A 21,250-nucleotide genomic window follows, 5' to 3' on the forward strand; every position below is an offset into this window, starting at 1 on the left:
GAATTTCAATTGATAGTGCAGAGTTTATCAAAATATTATGTCATAGTTGATATTAAGTGAAAAGGTGGATGTGGAGTTGATGAATAAGTGTATGGATTGTGTATTGGTAATATCATAAATATTTCACGTTATTTTGAATTTGCATTGGGTTTTAATTTTCAATAATTTATATTTCAATAGTCATTATCCACGCTTTCTATATTAATATTTGATTCTCAATTTTAATATTTAATAATCATTAAGCTTTTTCATATGTAGCTTAGTCATCAAGGTTCTATGACCAAGTAATCAAGAGTTGACTCTTGGTACAATCTGTTCAGTGCTTGAACCAAGCCTTCTAACCGCCAGGAACACATAGTTTCACTAAAAATCGGATGCAAGTTTCTGCAGGTGGCAACATCAAACTATGAAATTATTATATAAGTCACAAACAAATTGAATAGGACATTAAAAGACACAACAATTAGACAACTTTATATAGTAAACAATTATATAAGCATCAAGAACATTTAAAACAGTAACAAATTAAATGACTGAATATTAAATTTATACTTTTAATATTATAATTGCAAAACACCATATTTAAGATTTTTAATTTGACTTTTCTTCTATTTGCCAAAAAAGTCAACACCTAACATTGTAAACCTCGACCTAACACTCATCACCACCGAATTCTTTCATGCAGTTAATGATCCTTTTTACAGATTCTTGATTCTTTCTATTTGCATATCCAATATAGCATTACTGGCAAGTGTTTCATCTTCTTTTCATTAGTATACATTCTTCTTCAAGAGCCATTTTCTAAAACTACAATACTTTGTATTCAAACCTATGTTCTGTTTCATTCAATATGTATCTAAGCATAACCTATCTCTTGATAACTATGAAATGCTATTATATTACCTACGGAAAAATATAGAAAATAGAACTTTGAACGAAGCATAACTGATACGAATCCCCCAAGAGAACAATAATTCCATAAATTAAAATGTTTACTACAGTGTACTGACTTGCTGATAACTTTCTTCTAAAATCTACCACAGCAGCACTGCTCTTGAATAACAAAAGACCCGTCAACCGTAATAGTATTCTGATTTACTGAGAACTTTCTTGTAATATATGTCATACCCCAATTTTTGCCCCATACATTTCGTTCCACTAGATCATTTGCATATCATTCATTCAATCACTTACTAAGGCATGGTTTCAAATGAACGACATTTGTGCAATTTAGGGTTTCACGGTGGTTTTGAGACTTTTTCATCAAATAAGACAGATTCATCTGGTTTTTCTCTTGAGCAGTGGCCCACGTGAATTAGGGTTTTGAATTATGGTTATTAGAGATTTCTTCTTCACTAAGCTACAAGGCTATTCTTCTCTTCTCAGCATTAGGGTGCAAGATTTCTGAATTAGAGTGTTTAGGGTTACACCAAGACAATTTAATTGAGGATCATTGAATTGAAGCGTTGACCATTATACTCAAGCTTGGCTAAGGTTTTCAACCGAGGAGCGTTAAAGGTCTCATCTTCCTATCAAGATTAGGTTATCTACGTGGTTCAAACTGGGTATGTCAATTGAGTGTGATTCAAGTGTTGTTTCTAGGGGAAAGAAATTAGGGTTTTCTATTTCATCAATACGTTGATCCAATTTATCAATTCAAGAATCATTTTTGGTCATGATTATTGGTTTAGGGTGAAGTTGTGTTTCTTTGCGTTTGAGAATTCAAGATAAAGTACCAATTTCACACAAGAGCGGCGAATGTTTGATTCAAGGATTCGGGAAACAAAGATTGTACGCTTTTGACAATGTTATAAGTTAACTTACAAGGTAATCTCTTTAAGTTACAAAGAATATTCCATAAATCTAAACATGAAGCCAAATTCATTCAAAATCTCAAGGTTACATTCCATTCAATTTCAAATGGGCATTGCATCTTACAAGAAAAAAAGAGAGATCTCATTTTAATTTCATTGGAACACTTCAAGAATAAATTGTATTCAATTGCAACTATATCTTACAAAAAGATAGAAGCTTCATTCAAAGTTCATTTGAAAATTACAAGAATTACAAGACTTTTGCTAAAGTTCTTAATCATTTGAAATAATCATTGAAAGTTTGAAATAATCATTGAAAGGTTACAAATAAATGGCACAAGTTATTACATGAATTCAGTCCCTAAACCTAAGCTCTAAGGGCCCAAAGTTTGCTGCCCCAAAGGTCAAAAAAAAAAATGCAATAGAAACTGTCCTAAATTGCTGCCCCAAAGGTCCAAAAAAAAATGCAATAGAAACTGTCCTAAATTGCTGCCCCATGCTGCCAAAACCTGCACCTTGCTGCTGCTCTGCTACACCAACCTTGCTGGTACCCTGCTTCTCACAACAGTCCAAACTTAGCACCAAAATGGACAACTCCATAACCTGCATCAATAAAGAAAAAACTACAGCAAGAGAGAAAGAGAACTGAAAAAATCAGAATTACCAACAACTTGTAAAACAAGCTTGAAACCTCACAAATTTCCCTCTCAAAAATATCACAATCTCAGCTATAAAATGAGACATTCATCAACACAAAAGGGGGCCAAAAACAGAATCTCACCTTCCAAACACAAAATCAAAGCCACAACTCTCAACCTGCCCTCACTCAAAAAACCAACGAAAATATCACAAAACAATACACAAACCTCCCTCACACACTCAAACCTTAATCTCACTGCAAAACTCATAACACTGAAATCACTCAACCTCATTCAATCCTTCAACCAAACCTTAACAAACTCAACACCTTACAAATACACTCACCACTCTCTGTACGCACAACATAAACACAGCAACACAGAAAAAGAAGAGACCGCAACTCATCAAACACCTCACTCCACGATTCAACCTTCAGCACTTGTTCAACAGCCTCAGTTCAGAATCAACACAACAACAAACAGAACCAATACAATAGGTCCTCGCTAATTCCATACTCTCGCAAACCGCAACTCACGAAAGGTAAAAGAACTAAGGAGGGTGTCAAAGAAAACCTACCTGAATCTGTTCGGACTCTCGCCAACGTCAAAGCTACCCGGATTAATTCCGGTGTTGTAAGTATTCCTCACTTGTTCTGCGAAATCTTTATACCATGATGTTCACCATGTATTCCTAATCAATAACCCCATGAATATTGCTCAAATCCATGCTTGTGTAGCGTTTCATTTCATCGTAAGAAAATAGGGGTGGAAGAATAACGAGAGACAAAGAGGAACGATTTTGAATTTTAGGGTTTGTCTCCTTGGCAAACCCGGTGTTGGTTAGGGATTTCGGGTCAGATCCGACCCAGTGAAATATTGTGGGACGTTTGGATTTGAGATACAAGGATTGAGAACTTAAGTGGCTGGGATTCAATAAATTGTGTTTCTTAATCAACACGTGACATGCTTGCTGCACATGACACAGGGAAGCTTTTATGTAAAAAAATATATATGCTTTATGTCTTCTTCATCGGCACATCAATGGGATGTTTTTTTCTTTGTTTTTCAACACAGGAGCAAATTTTCTCACATTAATTTTCTCGCAATGAGTTCGAAGATGATGACGATTCAAATTCTCTCTACGCTCTAGATTTGGCCTCACCCCATTTGATTTCGATGTCAGTGATAGTTTCCCGTCGACTGACTTAGTCCTCAAACGCATGGTAAGATATGCCCTTTCACATAATTTCCGGTAATACAAGTGAAAATCTATGTCTGACCCATTTTTCTTCTCTTAAACACCTATGCATTGATGCTGAACAAGTTGGCTTTCATAACTCTGCCCTCCAAGAGGATTCTGCAGTCCTACTCAGCTCGTTGCAAGACCTTCCTAATATCAGATCATTGACGGTCTCTTCTAATACTCTGCAGGTAGGTTCCGTGTCTGCTATCATTTTCATTTATTTTTATCTAATTTCTCTTAAATATATTTATGTCTTAAATATTCCTGTCTTAATTTCTCTTAAATATATTCATGTCTTATATTTGCACAGTCATGTCTTAATTCTCACAGTTTCCTGTCTTAAATATTCATACAACATCCATAAAAACAATGCAATTCTATGTAAATTCTCGTGAGCAACCCTAAGCTGAGCAACAGTGCAAAGAAATATCGTCTCCTAAGAATAAGACTAAATTTTCGGTGTCATCCATTATATTACATGTTTTAATGCTCTCTTGAAGCCCATTAATCTTGATTGTCTAATTCTCATAGATATATACTTGCATATCTACAAGTAGCCATTTATCTTTGAAATTGTTTCGCCCTTTAATATAAAATATGAGTTCGATTACATATTTTTCATATTCTCATCTCTTAAGGGGACACTCAGTAGCATATATATATATCTATGAGCATCGTGTATATATATATATATATATATATATATATATATATATATATATATATATATATATATATATATATATATATATATATATTTTTGATGCTAATGGGTGTACCCTTAAGATAGGAATGAAAAATGATATAATCGAATTCATTCCGTATACTAAAGACCAAAATAAGTAATTAGTCATTTCAAAAGATAAACTGCTACTCGTAGATATGCACGTGTATATCTATGAGTATGAGACAATTAAGGTTTATTGATTTCAAAAGAACAACAAAACATGAAATATAATGGATGACATTGACGATTTAGTGATATTCTTAAGTGATGATATTTCTTTCGCATGCATTGTTGCTCAGCTTTGTACCAATTAATCTTGAATTTAGTCAGCTTTTTTGGCTATCGTATGTTTTGATGTTGCTTGCTTATTGACTGTTGTAGCATGAGGTCTGTGTGGTGGGTTAGTCCTAAGTTATTGTATGTTTTGTGGCTGGTTTACCTTGTACGGCTGGTTATTGTATGTTGGGACACAAATAACTAAGATTTGAATGATTATGCACAATTGGAAACTGATTATAATATTAAAGGTAAGTTGGCTTATCTTGTACTGCTGGTTATTCTATGTTGTGATCGAGTATATTATATATTAAACAAGTAACTAAGACTTAAGAGATTATACACACTTGGAGATTGAATGCTTAAAGAATCAGGTTCATCCCTATAGTATATATCGGGGTGTTTTTTGAAACAAGATGGGTCAGTATATTTGAGGGGAGAGACATAAGAAATGTTTCAAACTAGTGTTGGTGAGTTTATTTGGTGCAGCTCAAGTCTGGCTTTAGCAGAGTGTTTTCTTTTTGGTGCAGGGTTGACTCTTACGCTGGAGTAGTCGTGCGAGGCAGTTTTTCGGCTTGTTAAGCTAGTGTTGGTTCTGGTGTGTATCTGTTTGGTTTTGGATCGTTTGGGTAGGCAGTGTTGGTCCTGCTTTGGTTCTATCTGGTTTTTTATTTGTGTTGCAGGAAGATCCCAAGTGATTCAAATTCATCACCTAAAAGGATAGTTCGTCGCTCTAGAAGTGGTTAATCGGGTCTCTAGTGGAATTGGTTTATTGAGATGTTGGGGTCGCGGGTGACATTTGACCGATTTTCTGTGTGTTTTTATAGTTATAATGTTTGTTGATGTGTGTGGTTAAAGCCGGTTTTGGAGGCTGCAATCTGCTGCCAAGTGGTTAAGTTAGTTTTTGTAGTGTTATTCCGTCCTCGTAGGAATACGCACTTATCTTTTTCGGCGTTGTCGCTTAGTACCATAGTTGGGTTGCCAGTGTTTGGTGGCACATGTTCTGAATTGTGCTTTGGTTTTCTTGTTTGGGCGCCGATCTTGCACTGTCAATGCTCATTATTATAACATGTGGTGTTCTGGTGGTTTATTCTGGAGGGTGCTCTTTTGGAGGGGAGATGCTTTCATTTCTGTTGGTGTCATAGAAGTTTGCTTATGACAGAACTTTTGATCTTTTGTTTCAGGAGATTATTGCTGCTTTGTAGTAACAGGAAAATATTGCTTTGCTGTTTGGATGGTTTGTACGTTTGGTAGTAGTGTTTTCGATATCTACTAGCTTGTTTGTAGAGTTTTGTGTATCATGGAACTTAAATGGTAAATTTTGGATTCATTCTTTAGCATACCTTGATAACATCCTCCACTGCACACTGATACTCTTTCTTATGTGCAAATGATGTTTGCAGATTGTGGATGATGACTGCAGTGGCTGGTGTTTGGTTTGCCTTTCTTAAATTAAGCATGTCTTCAAAAGTTTTTAAATTTGGTTTGCCTTTGTGTTTGGTTTGATTCAAAATATTTTATCACTTTTAGTTTTAAACTATATAAATTCATTTGTTACTATATTATTGTAGGTAAAGTTCTTAATGCATATATTATTTATACATTTTCCTTTGCTAAGTCTCAGTGATAGAAACATGTGGTGTAAATTATTCTTTGGTGGTTATACTAATTTGTCTTGTGCTTAATATTGAGAATGATAGTTTGTTTAATTTTTCATGCTTTTTCAACTGTTTGTTATGTTGTATAATATTTATATGATCGGTAAATAATATTTATAGATTGTTCAAAAAAAAAAACATTGATCTCTTTCTCATATTATTAAGAAAATATGTTGTTCCATTTTATGCAGAATTTTCTCAACTAAAGGATGAAGCTACTCAATGATAGAGAAAGCAAATGAAAATTGTCACTGCAATCAGTCCCACTTGAAAGAGTTTTAATTCTTTTGATAGATGAAAACACTACTAGTCAACTATGTATAAAATTTTGTGTATTGTAAAAAATTGTGAAAGGCTGAATAATATATTACTCGGCCTAAAAACTCAATTAACTCGATAACCCAAATAAAATGTTTGCATCAACCCGGATCCGTCTAGACCCAACTTGTTCAAATCGATTTAAAATTTGAACGGAAATGGGTCTTAAAAAATCAACTGTGGGTTGAGTTGGCCGTCCAAACCGGTCCGTTGTCCACCCTATGAGTGTCTATAATGATACACTTTTTAGACCATCACCATGATTTTTTATAGTTTTGCCTTCGAAGTTGTTCAATATACTACATACATATCTTTGATTTCTCAAATGTAAAACAATACTCGAACTCCTATATCAATGGCTCTCTTTTGTGATATGCTTTTTCCAAATCAATCAATCATTTGCAAGCACACGTTATAAGATAGTTGAAGAATTCTTTTTCTAACTTTGGATTTGTATTGTATTTTTTTTTTTTTGGTTTTGCTAAAATGAAGTTGAATTTACTCTCACCAAAATTAATTTATGATTTCTATATATTTTATATCCTTTATAATTTATTTTTATCATTTTTGATGATGTGGCAAATGATTAGGCAAGATTATTGGCATGTTTGAATAAACACTTTATTTATAAATATTTACGATAACTTTTATGTAAACTACTTTTTAATAAAAAAGATAAAATAATTAAAAGTTAATTTAATAAATTATCCATAATAACTTATAAAAATAATTTAAAAATATTATAAGTTTTTTCAAACAACTCAAATAAAGTTGTATAACATTCACCAACTTTATAATCAAAAAGACTTTTATGTTAACACATTCTTGTGACGTCAACCCGATAATGTCTGAATTGAAGGTAAAAAATCCGATAATGTCAATAAAAAAACATTACTTCTCTCAATTTTAGTGGTGGAGAGTCATCCTATACAAACTCAAAATTGTATAGGACCTCAAGACCTCAAATTTTTTTAAATAAAATTATGCACAAATAAGACCTCATAATAGAGCTTCCATAGTTAAATCATAATTAAATAACCTAATTTATTTTGTCACGATTAAACCATGGCTAACCAAAATAAGATCTCTAAAAACTTAAGGCGACTCTTTTAAGAATTATAGGTGATTTTCCTCATACACTCATTTCAAAAGCCATACCAATTCCTTATAATTTTATTGTGCAAGTTTAACATTACATGAACAAAAAGTCAAGCTGAATATCATTGTGAAACACTTGAGCCTGCACTTTATTTATTAATTCAACAAGATATCTTAACTAACACATCAGGTTGCAAACTAGACATATTGCTTTCACATTGAAAACTTACACACTACCTGGAATCAGCGACTCCGGTAAATTTCTTCTCCGGTAAATCAAACAAAAACCATATCTCATTCACCCTATTATCAAATTCTAAAGGGTCATTGTACTGAGCCACAGAGTAAACCGAAGCATGACCAGCTCTACGGCTTTGATCAATAGCAGACGACCACTTAGTACCGGCAATACTTTCCTTCAAAGCTGCAGCTTCCTCGCCAACGTCTGTATTTTTGACAAATCCACCAAACTGTCTAACTGCTGCGTACACATGTTTCCATCTTTGAACATGAAGACCCTTTGCAGGAGGTGGATTCGCTTGTTTCTGTTTAGGTACATAAAAGCTTATAACAAATGAAGACTTGCAAAAGGGTCCATCACTAGGTAAAACCTCTGAGACAACAGGTGCTGTCATCTCTATTTTTTCCTGGTACTTGTTCTTACCTTGAATATAGTCAAAAAGACTGAAAAAAAGAAAAAGATTAATCAAGTTCAATTAATTCCACGGACACTCAAACACTGATTATGTTAAAAATATAGGACACCAACACCCACTATTCATCTATTATTAAAAAATTGCAATAAAGGCAAGTTCTAATGCCGTAATTAAGGCGAAAATTCCAACATCCCCCCTCACTCAATGAGGCCGAAGGGTGGATGATGTGGGAAGCACAACAATGGGTCTAGGATATGCTCTGATATCATCTTAAAGTTTGAAGAGTTTATCTTGTCACCCCCATTTTATACATGCCACCCCAAGTAGGACGTTTTTAACAAATTATCTCTATAAAATACTAAATTTTTTGAAATTTCCTACATATAAATATAATTTTTTTTGTTAGATTTATCAATTTCGTGTCTGATGCTACATACCAGATATTTTAATTTTACGGTAGGTAACATCAGTTAAAATTATTATCGGAAATTTGAAATATCCGGTATATGAAAAAAATACCGAATATTTCAAATTTCCGGTGTGACTTCAGTTCATTTGCCATACCGAAAACTTCAGGTTTTAAAGAAATTCCTCATACACGTAAGAAATTTGGAATTTCTCGTATTGGTTTTCTACTTGAAGTTGTGAAATTTCCGGAACGGGGTAATGAATTTTATAAAATTACCGAAATTTTTAAAATCTCCAATAAATTTCAATCTTAAAATTTGTGGTTGGGTCTAACTCAATCTTAAAACACCAATTTATAAGGCGATGATTGTCCCCATTTACAAACACTTCAACATAACTTTGAATTAAATGGATATTTTGGTACGAACCTAATGTCAAAACTTTAGTAGAAAAATATTTGACATTAAACATAAATTAGTTGATAAAAATTACCTCAAGAAACCGGTTCTTGTAGCTTCATGAAGAGAAATTTCTTGAATGGGTTGAGTGGAAATCCAAAGAGATGAATTATAGCGCCGGATTTCATAGCCATTTCCCGCTTGTATGAGATCGTAATTGGGACACTCTATGCGGTTGCATGTTGGGGGAATAGCCGATAATGAAACTGAGATGAAGGTGAAGAAAAGTGACAGCTTCAATGTGGTGGTAACAGCAGCCATGGATTTTGCTCAAAGTTAATGAAAGTTGAATTGATAAATGGTTTTTTTATTTTTATTTATAGGTCTGTGAGAAAACAATATGCTATGGAAATCTCAAATTTGCCCTTTTTGATCAGTCAAAGTTTGTTTTTTTTTGAGGATAAATAATGTCCGAAATTCTTATTCCACCCCATAATTTAAAGAAAGATTCTATGCAATTCTGTTTTTATGTTTTTAAAAACTAAAAATATATTTTTTCTGCATAATTTTTAAGTTGTATTTATGTAAAATCAGAAATACAGTTTCGGTACAAAACAGAAAATAAACTTCCGGTTGTTAATAAATACCAGAAACCAGACTCTGGTTTTCTTTTTCAGTTTTTTTATTTTATTTTGGCAAATTACTTTTCATTTTTCTTTATTTAGTTCAACTATTTGTTTTGAAATTGTGAATACAGGGAACCTTGCAAGAAAATTAAACTGAAGTTGTTTTAGAGAAAATACACTGTATGTATTTTCACCATATCTATGTAATTAATTTTAATATCTATTGATTAATTAATAAATTAATGCTTTACCAAAAAGTTTGCTTTAGTTTCTTTATATAAAATAATTGATTTTTAGAATGTTCATGTGTTTATGTTTATCCAAAAAATTTAAACATGAGATCTTCGTGTTTTTGAAAAGGACAAAACTTAGGTACAATTCTTTTTGTGTAATTCTTATTATTTTTTAATGAAAATATGGCAAATATACTTAAATATTATTTTGTGAGTGAAAATAGAAAAATTTGCATACATGTAAGAAAAAATTGTACACTTGTCATATTTTCATTAAAAAAATAGTAAGAATCACACTTAAATTTATAAGAAATTAAAAATATGAAAAATATTTAAATACATTGTATATGAAAAAGAAGAAACTATTCAATAGATTTTTGAGACAGTAAATTATTAGATTGTTTTACGAGAGAATTATTCAATATTAATAAGATGAATTAGTGATATTTTAGATATTTAATTTTAGTTGAATTTGATTCTGTTTTAACTTAATAACTTTATTAATAATCACATGAAAACCATCTTCTACTTTTGATCAAAACAATGAGCTTGACAAATACTATTATATACTTTCAGTAAGAATCGCAAGTTTATTTCCGGTTTTGTACCAGAATTGTATTTTCGAAATAAATTTTAATGTAAAATGAGGATGAAATTTAAAAACGAATGAATTATGTGTGTGGGAGTGCGAATAAATTACTTTTCCTTTTTTATTTATTTATTTAGTTCAACTATTTGTTTATTTGAAATTGTGAATACAGAGAACCTTGCAAGCAAGAAAATTAAACTGCAGTTGTTTTAGAAAAAATACACTGTATGTATCTTTACCATATCTATGTAATTAATTAATTAAATGTTTTACAAAACAGTTTGCTTTAGTTACTTTATATAAAAATAATTAACTTTAGGAATGTTCATATCCAAAAAATTAAATATGAGATGTTCATGTTTTTTAAAAACCAACAAATATTACACTTTTTGAAGATATCTAGAATACTGAGTCAATTTTATTTATTTATAAGGAACTGAAAATATGAAAAATATTTAAATACATTGTATATGAAAAAGAAGAAACTATTTAGGGTTGTTTGGTAAAAATAGCGGTTGACTGATTAGTTAGCTGATAGCTTATATAACTTATGACTGATGGCCGATGACTTATAGTTTATAGCAGACGATGACTTATAGTTTATAGCAGATGGTTGAGACTGATAGCTTATAAGTAGGGGTGGCAAACGGGCATGCCCGCCCCGTTTAGGCCCGCCCCGCAAAAGCCCGCGAAAAAACAGGACGGGGCGGGGTGGGCATTTTTAAGAGTGCGGGTCTAAAAATAGTAAAATTCTATAAAAAACAAATGTCCGCAAAAGCCCACAAAAAAAGGGGCGGGGCGGGGCGGGCACATTAAAGAGAGCGGGCCTAAAACCTTGCCTCGCCCCGTGAAAAAGTGCGGGTAAAACAGGCTTTTCCCGCGGGCCGGACCCGTTTTGCCACCCCTACTTATAAGCTCATTGAAGTGTTTGGTAAAATTAGCGGTTTAATTAATTTATAAATGTAAAATGACATAAAAAATATTTAATATATAATTATTTTATTTTAAATTAAAATAAATTATAAGGGTTAAAAATGAATTTTAATTAAAATAATAAGGATAAAAAAGGAAAAAAAAGTAATAAGCTATAAGACATAAGCTAAAACCCTATTTGAAATAATGTCTAAGTTAGTAAAATAAGGTATAAGCTCGTGATGAAAAAACCGTTATCAAACGGGTCTAAATTATCATATGAGCTTATAAGACATAAGACATAAGCTATAAGCTCGAAAATATGTCTTACCAAATAGAGCCTATAAATTTTTGAGATAATAAATTTTTAGTATTGTTTTACAAGAGAATTATTCTATATATATTAATAAGATGAATTAGTGATATTTTAGATATTTGATTTTAGCTGAATTTGATTCTGTTTTAATTTAATAACTTTATTCATAATCACATGAAAACCATCTTCTACTTTTGAGCAAAACAATCAGCTTGACAAATATATTATTTATTTCCGGTTTTGTACCGGAAGTCTATTTTCGAAATAAATTTTATTGTAAAATGAGGGTGAAATTCTAAAACAAATGAATTATCTGTGTGGGAGTGCGAATTGAAAATATATGTTCGGTTTTTAAGATTATTTTTAGAATTTTACATGATGCGTCGGAAAAACGAATGATCAGTATCTTTTATCTACTATAATGAATGCTAATTTACAACATGCTCTAGACACAAAAGAATGAACATATAACAAACTTCTAAACTGTAACAACAACAAAAACTCTATCCTTCGGATAGTTAACAATAAAACCGCAACATAGAGAAATCCTCAGAACCACCCTAAAGAATATACAACTTTACAAAATTAACAACAACAAAAAAATCACTTTTCTCTTATCATGTTTGTTGATGATATGAGACAGGAAGCATTTCTATTTGTCGATTTTCAGCAACTCTTTGATCTTGTCTCATTTTTTCAGCTTCTCTAGAAATTTGAATATCACTTGGAAAATAGTATTGATAGATAAACTTTACAACCAAACGTGGAAGTAATGCTGCTATGATAATTCCTAGCAACAATGCCCAGAATAATCCTGTATTCGCAACATGAAAGAAGGCCCTGCAATGTCAATGTTGTGGAGATGCAAAATTAGTCTCTATATAAAAAAACAAAGTATGATTGCAAAGGTTTTAGAAATCATGTTGAGTATCTCAGCCGTCTTTGAGGACATGTAAGACAGACTACCGCACAGAGACCAAAGTTTGAGGACATGTAAGACAGACTACCGCACAGAGACCAAAGTTTAATACAGTGACTAAAAAAGATCTCATAAAATATTTTTCACTGTTAAAACATGACAAAATGTGGTTCATATTTGAGTTGTCTCACTTAAACTGTGGTTACCCTACACAGGGTTTCAAAAGACTTAAGGCGACTCTGTTGAGTATGACTTATATTGCTGATCGGGCCAAGAGAGTCTTCCCTTTGTCTCATATAGATTAAGATAAGATCTGATTATAATTTTTTAAGAGCGACACTCTTCATTATACAAGTTGGTTTTGTAATAATGAGTTTATCTATTATAAAAGTCTAATGGTATACGAGTCTGGTTGATTTGAGCTACACGCGTTAAAGGTATATTGAAGAAATGAGGCCTACCTAAAAATTTTATTTAGGAAAAAAAATAAAACTCATCAACTCATAAATCGGTTTTATAAGAAAGAGGACGCTGACACAATTTTCTATTCTAATGAATTATGAGATAAAAAGAAAGGGAGAAAAGATAGTGAAAACATACCAGAAACCAGGAAGTTTAGGTATAGAATCAATGATCATGACAGCAATGAAAGTAGCAACAATAGATCCCCAAATGACAGCATGAGTCACCCAATACCATCTTACAACATCCATAGCCAAATGTAAATTGACAATAATAACCACTGCCAAAGTCCAGAGATCTCCTATACTTGCTACATCAATAGTACTTTTCCAATATGCAAAGAGTGGAGGCCAAAATATAACCATGCTTTGCCACAAAGTATCAGCCATTGTTAACATAAACAGTTTCTTGTTGTAAGCTTCATTTCTTTGACCAGCACTATAAAGCTGAGGATACCTTAGGAGAGTGCTTCTTCCGAGATCTTTGTCGAGAATTCCGACAATGATAGTCGGTAGTGCGCTGTAGACTATCGAATACAATGTGGAACTCCATTCGTTTATAGCGGTTGTTAAAGTGAACGCAGTGTAGAGCACATACCTAAAATAGAAAAGTACACAAAAATCATTGTCTATAAAACACCGATACTAACACAGGCACCAATCATAATATTGACACGCAATCACGTGTGTCAGTGTCAAACACCATACACACATTCAAATGAAACTTCAGTGCTACATAGATTGTTATCATATTATATTGACATGCAATTACGTGTGTCACTGTCATGTCAGTGTCAAACACCAGACACACGTTTCTTATGAAGTCTCAGTGCTCTACATAAACTGTTATCATATAATATTGACACGTAATCACATGTGTCAGTCTCAGACACTAGACACACGTTTCATCTGAAGACGCCTATAAAACTAACGATAATCAAAGCTTTACTCACCAAAATAGGACAAGAACCAGGACAGCATTTCTGTAGAAATTGTAAAGAATCATGTAACCAAGCCTTTGGTAATTCCAGTGACCATGAACCAACAAGAGAGGAACTAAGAACCTAAACTGTCCCATTGCGAAATCCGATGACATTACAGCTTGCCTACCCTCTTGACCACTGATACCAACTCCAACATCAGCCATTTGAATCATTGACACATCATTAGCACCTGCAAATTCAAACGAAAAAAAGTATATTACAGAACCGAAACAAAATAACAGCGATAAAATGAACAAAAAATTTACATAAACTAAAACGAAATCGAGAGAAGAATTCATACCGTCTCCAATGGCTAGTGTCATGTCAGATGTTCTCTTCTTCACAAGCGAAACAATACCGGCTTTTTGCAAAGGAGCAACTCGACAACAAAGAACAACGGAACACAAACTCGCAAGTTGAAATAGCTGAATCAACACAAATAGCCGAAATCAGTAAACAAAACATCATCAAAAAATTCAATGTAAAGTGTAAGCAGTAGGCTTTTTTTGAATGAAACTAACCTCTTCTTCATGATCAGTATCGAGAATGTGAACGAGACTTCCACCATCGATAATCAAAGCGATCTGCGTTGAAACCGCATCAAGTTTTCTAGATCTTTCAAGAGCATCTTTGAGACTTTTTCTACACGAAGCTTTATTGTTACTACTAATAATAATCTGAGTCATGCTTCTTGTTAAGAGTTTCGACGAGAATCCGATCGATACAGCAGTTTCTTGCTTGTCACCGGTTAACACCCAAACCTTAATCCCTGCTGCCCTTAGAGACTCGATTGCCTCTGGTACGCCGTGTTGAAGTTTATCTTCGATAGCAGAAGCTCCTAATATGCAGACATTGTTTTCAACATGGTTTGAAATTTTTCTAAGCATTGCAGCCCTACCGAACACTGCGGTGCTCGCTGCTTCGTAGGATGCGTGCCATTGTTCGAACTCTGAAGTGTTGAGTTCTCTCATTCCAATCACAAGTGTTCGTAAACCGAGAGATGAATACGAGTGAAGATGAGTTTCTGTCGATTTTATCAAGTCCATGTTGTATGATTTGTCGATTATACTAAACATGGTCGTGTCGGCTCCTTTGACAAAGAGTTTTACTGAATTGTCAGGGTAGCCTAATATAACCGACATTCTTTTTCGATCACTGTCGAATTCATGTAAACCCAAGACATTGAACCTGCGAGATTCATAACGATCGTTATCAATACTAGCGTGCAGACGGGCACTATCCGTTTTAAATGGAAAAAAAACGGTTGCATCAAAATTTGGAATAAAGTTGTTAGTAAGCAAAATAAGCAACTTACTTTAGTCTTTCTCCATGAATATCAATGACGATGTGTCCAGAGGTTCGTTCGATGAGCATAAAACCATAGGCAGCCGCAGCGTACGCCAATGCTTGTTCATCGGGCGATTCACCTTGGTAATCTAACAGTTTGACATCAGGATCAGGTGTGTCAACAACAAGAGGCACAATAGTATTACACGTTGCAAGCGCTAGAAAGAACTCGTAAATCCTTTTTCCTTCCGCATTTTGATATCCATTTCTCGCCAATTTCAAAAGCTCGAGATTAACTTTCACCTTCATCTTCGGTTTCAACATCTTTCCATCAACTGAAAACCGAAAATAAGCACATTATTTCAACAATTGTGTTTCTCGAATAACTAAAATTTGACAACTTTCGCTTATAAGTGGTTAATCACGTTCATCAGATGGTTAATAGATATATCAGTAACTTCATTAACCACAATTTGAACGTGATTAACCACCATTTCTCGAAGACCATATGCATTAAATAAAATGTTAACAAAAAAAATGAATAAATCAATCTTACCTTGCACCGAGTATTCGGTTTGTTCATCCTCCATGCTGGCTTTTGTGGAACTATAATCAACTCCCCAAATGCTAGCACATTGAAACTCCATCTTATTCTCGGTAAGTGTACCGGTTTTATCAGAGAACACATACTTAATCTGTCCCAAATCTTCATTAATATTCAAAGCCCTGCACTGAAACCTCGAATTCGTAGCTTTATCAAACAATCGATCGTCTTCGATCATGAAATAGGCCTGACCAACGCGAACAAGCTCCATAGAAATATACAAAGCAATAGGAATCATGACCTGATAAACTATAACTGACATAAGGAATGTGAAAAAGATTTCCAATCCCCATCCATAGTACTTATAGTCTTTAACTTTCGCCTCCGAAAAATCAAGTTTCCTATAATAAGGCAACAGATCCAGCTCGTCTTTATGGCGCTTCAACCAAACCGCAGCACAAACCGACGTAATCGTACACAATGCAACAAGAAAAAACGACAGCATAATGATTTCGTAGTTCATCCGTGTCTCTAGCCGACTCCTCTTCGACGGAGCTCCAGAACTGTTGAGCATAGCTTTGGTGTCGCGGCCGCAGTAGACCGCGACACCAAGCGCCCAACTAGTATTCTTGAGCTCACATCCTCTAAGCACAATGTTGGTTGATCCGAGCGATAACTTCTTCCCATCAATCTCCATATTCGCCATAAATCCGTAAATATTCCTATTCGGTTTCTCACACTTGATCAACCCGTTAAACCTCGGTTGAATCTTTAAACCTGTCTCCATTTTCGCGTACCGAGTCTTCAAATTCGACTCCCCGTCGAGGTTAATAGTTTGAACATACGCAACACCGGTTGAATCACTAGTTGACAACAAAACAATGTCACAGGGAATTGTTTCATTTGTTTTGATCTTCAAAATCTCACCAACCCTAATATCCTTCCATTTCTTGTCAATGAAGCTACCATCATGAACCAAAACTGATGCTAACCTGTTGTTCTCAACTTTATCTGAATTATGTCTCCTCCAATCCTCAAAAGCATCTTTCACACCGGTCACAAACAGAACGAAAGCCAACGGTAGAATCGAAACGTATCTCCCGAAAACCGCGAGTTGAGGAAGCTGGTTAAGTATAGCAATGATGAGAAAATATACATAAGCAACTCTATGAAACTGCTCAAACAAATTCCTTGGAATGAAAGTGAGAATTGAGTACTTAGCAGTTCTTATCGAGTTTCCGAAAAACTCGAAATTCTCATTCGTTTTATCAGGATCATTGATGTACACCAATCTTGCATCTTCATCTCTTAACTCTCTCTGTGACATGCTTAGTCCATCAGAATCACCTCCACCTCCACCACCACCTTTTGAACCATACCTCACAGATTTTCTTGATCCTGAGATAGCGCTTTTACTTGATGATGTTGATGAGTTTGAAGAGTTCTTATTATAAACTTGAATACCATATTCCACATCGGAGAAAGTTACTGTGTTGCTCGAACTCGACTTTGATTTCGGTAATTCAGGAAATACCGGAAGTGTTGGAAATTCTTGATCATTTGGAGTTCTTGGTGATTGTAACAAAAGCGGCCTATTAGAATCCATCTGTTCTTCCGGCCTCAAGTCTGCGTCACTGCTGCTACGGGGTATTGTCAGTTTTGAGTTTGTTCTTATTCTTTAAAGCTCGAACATCATATCAAGACTTTACGCGATTCAACTATAACAATTATATAAAGAAAAATATTTGAAGTTTTAAAAAACAAAACTAAGCAAGAATAAGAAAGTTGTTATTACGATAGTCTGCGCCACTGCTGCTACGAGGTATTGTCTGGTTTTTTGATATGTTTGTTGGGATGATGATTATGAAGAGGTTTAAGGTGTGATTATGAGATGAAGAAGGATATAATGATGAAGAGAAAGAAGAAAAAGCGTGTGGAAGAGGAAGAAGTTGTGAAGGTCAAAGGTGGTAAGTCTATGACGGGCAATGCAAGAAAAATGAAGAACAAGTCGTAATGGGTGGCGACAATGTGTTTGTCTAGAAACAATAAACAATATTGTCGTATAAAAAATTGATAAAGAACAAACATTATGTTAAATTAATATTTTAATGTCTTTGATTAATGTCTTTTGTAATGTGTTTAATTAATGTTTGAATGTTTTGTTAGGTATTATTCATAGAAGCTGTCAAATGCTTACTCATTATATAAAGTGGTGAAACATATGGCAATATTTTGATTCTCTTTGTACCAAAGACATTACATCTTTTGGATTTTTTTTGCTAATAATCCAAAAGCTCAGGTATAAAACTGATCTATTTTATAGATTATTATATATAATCTTTAGAAAAATTGATTTTATCATTTAAAAAAAAATAGTGACACAGTTTATTGTTGATTTTCTATTTTTATATAAATTTTATTATATATTTAATAAATTGATTTTGTAACATTAATTATAATAAAAATTAAGTTAAAATTAAAATGATTTATATTTGAAGTTGTATGACATGATCAATTTATTTCTTTACTAGTAATAAGAATTTTTATACTATAAATTAATTATAATTATTAAGTTTTTAATTTTTAATTATGTAATTTATAAATATTAACAACTTACAAATATTAATTAAAAAATAAAAGAAAATGCTAATGCAAACTAATCATCATTTAAAAATATTTGATTTATATTATATTTAATATTAAATTATATTTTAATTTTAAAATCTATTATAATTATAATTAATATTAAAGTATTTATTAATATATATTCGATGTAAAAAAAAATTATAAGAGGTGGGTGAAATAGCTAATTGATAGTATTGATGAAATTAAATCAGTTTAGGTTACTGAGTTTGATTTCTAATTGTCGTATTTATTTATATTTATAAATTATCAATTTAAAAAATATAAAAAATGTTGTATATTTTAAGATGATACAGTTCTTTACAATTTCATGCACCAAATTAGTCATTTTCTTTACAAATATAGGATAAAGATATGTGTTGGAAAAGTAAAATCATTCTGTTAAATAGTATGATGCCATGTGGGTCATCATTAATTAATTAATTTATGTATGGAATGGAACAAAAAGTCTTTGCCTCTAGAGGGGAATTCATATATTATTCAATCTTGAATAATAGTCACATTGTTTGTTCTAGAAAGTCTGCTCAGAGGTTTTATTATTCAATTCTTAGGTGTCTCAATTTGACCTTATTTATTTTAATTTAGGTGGACTACTGCATCTGCATGTACAGAATTATAATAAGTACGGTAAATAATTAATTTGTTATGATTTAATGTATAGTTTATAGTAAATACGTAACTAAAGAACAAATTAGTTATTAATAATGTAAGAGACAGTTAAGTATTAATTACCTTGACTCACGTGTGAAAAAAAACTTGGAAGTTGTACGACTATTTGTGTAATAAATTTTTTAGAGGTTTATAGTATTCAAAATATATCGAGATTGTATGTCTCTTGTGTTTTAAAAATTAAATCGAATTAGTTTTTTAATAGAGAATTGAATAGTTACTATTTTGGTTTGATTATTAAATCGGTTAAGTTATTGAATCAGAGAGAATCGATTAAAATCGATCAAAACTGATAAAAATTGATGACCGACAATTTTGAAAAATCGTTGAGTTAAATGTTTGTTTTTTTTCCGAACAAAACGAGTTTCGATAATTTTTTAAAAATAAAATTAAAATATAAGTAGATTTTGTTCAAAACTTATTTGTAATAATTTTTACTCTTTAAAATTAAAATATTAGATATTACAATTATTTTATTATTTAGGTTACATTATAATTAAACTTTGTTCAAAATTTATTTGAATTTAAATTTTGTGTTTGAGTTTACACATTCATTGATGTACAAGAAGCTCGAAGAAGATAAAGATGAAAGAATAGAGAGAGAAAAGAGTGCAACAAACTTATGTAACTAGCTTTTCAATCTCAATTATGGAAGTTGCATTCATTACAACAAATTGAACAAGCTTTGGTTTATATACTACAACTCAAATTCAAATGCAAACCAAATTACACTTAATACAAATGAAATCTAAATGCAAATGCTGAATTTGAATTACAACTAACATCATCCCGTAATTCATATTCAACCAATTAAAATCAACAACACCAATTTTATCCATCAAATTGATGAAGTGTTCAGTCCTGATAGTCTTGGTAAGCACATCTGCAAGTTGCTTCTGAGTGCTACAATGAACCACCTCAAGCACTCTTTGAACTTGATTATGTAGAAAAAGGAACTTTGTATCTATATGCTTGCTTCTTCCATGCAACACTGGGTTCTTGGCAAGGTTTATTGCTAATTTGTTGTCATTCACCAGCTTGAGTGGTTTGCTCACCTCAAACTTGAGTTCCTACAACAAATTCATCATCCAAACAACTTGACATGCGGACAATGCTCCAGCAATATATTCAGCTTCATAGGTTGACAATGCAACCACTTGTTGCTTATTGGAACACCGAAAAATGGTAGCACCTAGATACATAAACATGTATCCTATAGTACTTCTTCTGTCAACTATGTCTCCACACCAGTCAGAGTCTGAATAATATATCAGCTCAACCTCATCTGACTCTCCAGATGGAAACAGAATTCCATACTTCAGAGTCACCTTTATATACCTGAGTATCCTGGCTGCAGCTTAATAATGTGACCACTTTGATTTACTCATAAACCTACTCACCATTCTAAATGCCTAGCATATGTTAGGTCTGGTATTGCACATATATCTCAGAGAGCCAATCAATTGTTTGAAAGTTGTAGCATCTACATCATCACCATCTAGATCAGAGTCTAGTTTATGATTTGTTTCTACAAGTGTGACTGTAGACTTACTGTTCATCAGATCAAATTTCTTCAGCAACTCAAGCTCATACTTCTGCTGATGCATAATGATTCTCTTTTCAAAGCATATAATCTCTATCGCTAGAAAATATACCATATTTTCAAGGGTAGTCGTATTAAAAGCATTCATCAGCACCTTCTTTAATTTGTTTATCTCAACACTGCAACTTCTTGTTAGCAATATGTCATCAACATATAAACACACCAAAATCACATTGCCATCAGAGGTATGATGCACGTATAAACCATACTCCATTTCATATTTTCTGAATC

General features: G+C 32.7%; 2 protein-coding genes and 1 long non-coding RNA gene across 5 annotated transcripts; 1 reads left to right on the forward strand and 2 right to left on the reverse strand.

The window, feature by feature from the left end:
* The first annotated feature begins 2,285 nt into the window (after positions 1-2,285).
* LOC131593388 (uncharacterized) lies at positions 2,286-7,226 on the forward strand. Of its 3 annotated transcripts, none has more exons than XR_009280948.1 (5): positions 2,286-3,085; positions 3,527-3,883; positions 5,229-5,296; positions 5,382-6,012; positions 6,102-7,226. It is a non-coding gene; the product is annotated as an uncharacterized LOC131593388 (long non-coding RNA). The 3 variants fall into 3 exon arrangements; XR_009280947.1 differs by having other exon boundaries at positions 2,288-3,085; positions 3,527-3,675; positions 3,777-3,883; positions 5,229-6,012; positions 6,102-7,225; XR_009280946.1 differs by having other exon boundaries at positions 2,290-3,085; positions 5,229-6,012; positions 6,102-7,223.
* A 591-nt stretch (positions 7,227-7,817) lies between these two features.
* LOC131593387 (uncharacterized) lies at positions 7,818-9,592 on the reverse strand. The gene is made up of 2 exons (XM_058865875.1): positions 9,329-9,592; positions 7,818-8,456 (listed from the first exon to the last, which is right to left on the reverse strand). The coding sequence occupies exons 1-2, from the start codon at positions 9,553-9,555 to the stop codon at positions 8,006-8,008; spliced, it is 678 nt and encodes a 225-aa protein (XP_058721858.1). The 5' UTR covers positions 9,556-9,592; the 3' UTR covers positions 7,818-8,005.
* Positions 9,593-12,356: 2,764 nt separating this feature from the next.
* On the reverse strand, positions 12,357-18,112 carry LOC131593389 (phospholipid-transporting ATPase 1-like). The gene is made up of 7 exons (XM_058865876.1): positions 16,117-18,112; positions 15,589-15,895; positions 14,795-15,461; positions 14,575-14,698; positions 14,244-14,463; positions 13,430-13,888; positions 12,357-12,750 (listed from the first exon to the last, which is right to left on the reverse strand). The coding sequence occupies exons 1-7, from the start codon at positions 17,708-17,710 to the stop codon at positions 12,528-12,530; spliced, it is 3,594 nt and encodes a 1,197-aa protein (XP_058721859.1). The 5' UTR covers positions 17,711-18,112; the 3' UTR covers positions 12,357-12,527.
* Between the last annotated feature and the right edge of the window lie 3,138 nt (positions 18,113-21,250).

Source organism: Vicia villosa, linkage group LG3, assembly GCF_029867415.1.
Source record: "Vicia villosa cultivar HV-30 ecotype Madison, WI linkage group LG3, Vvil1.0, whole genome shotgun sequence".
Taxonomy (NCBI): domain Eukaryota; kingdom Viridiplantae; phylum Streptophyta; class Magnoliopsida; order Fabales; family Fabaceae; genus Vicia; species Vicia villosa.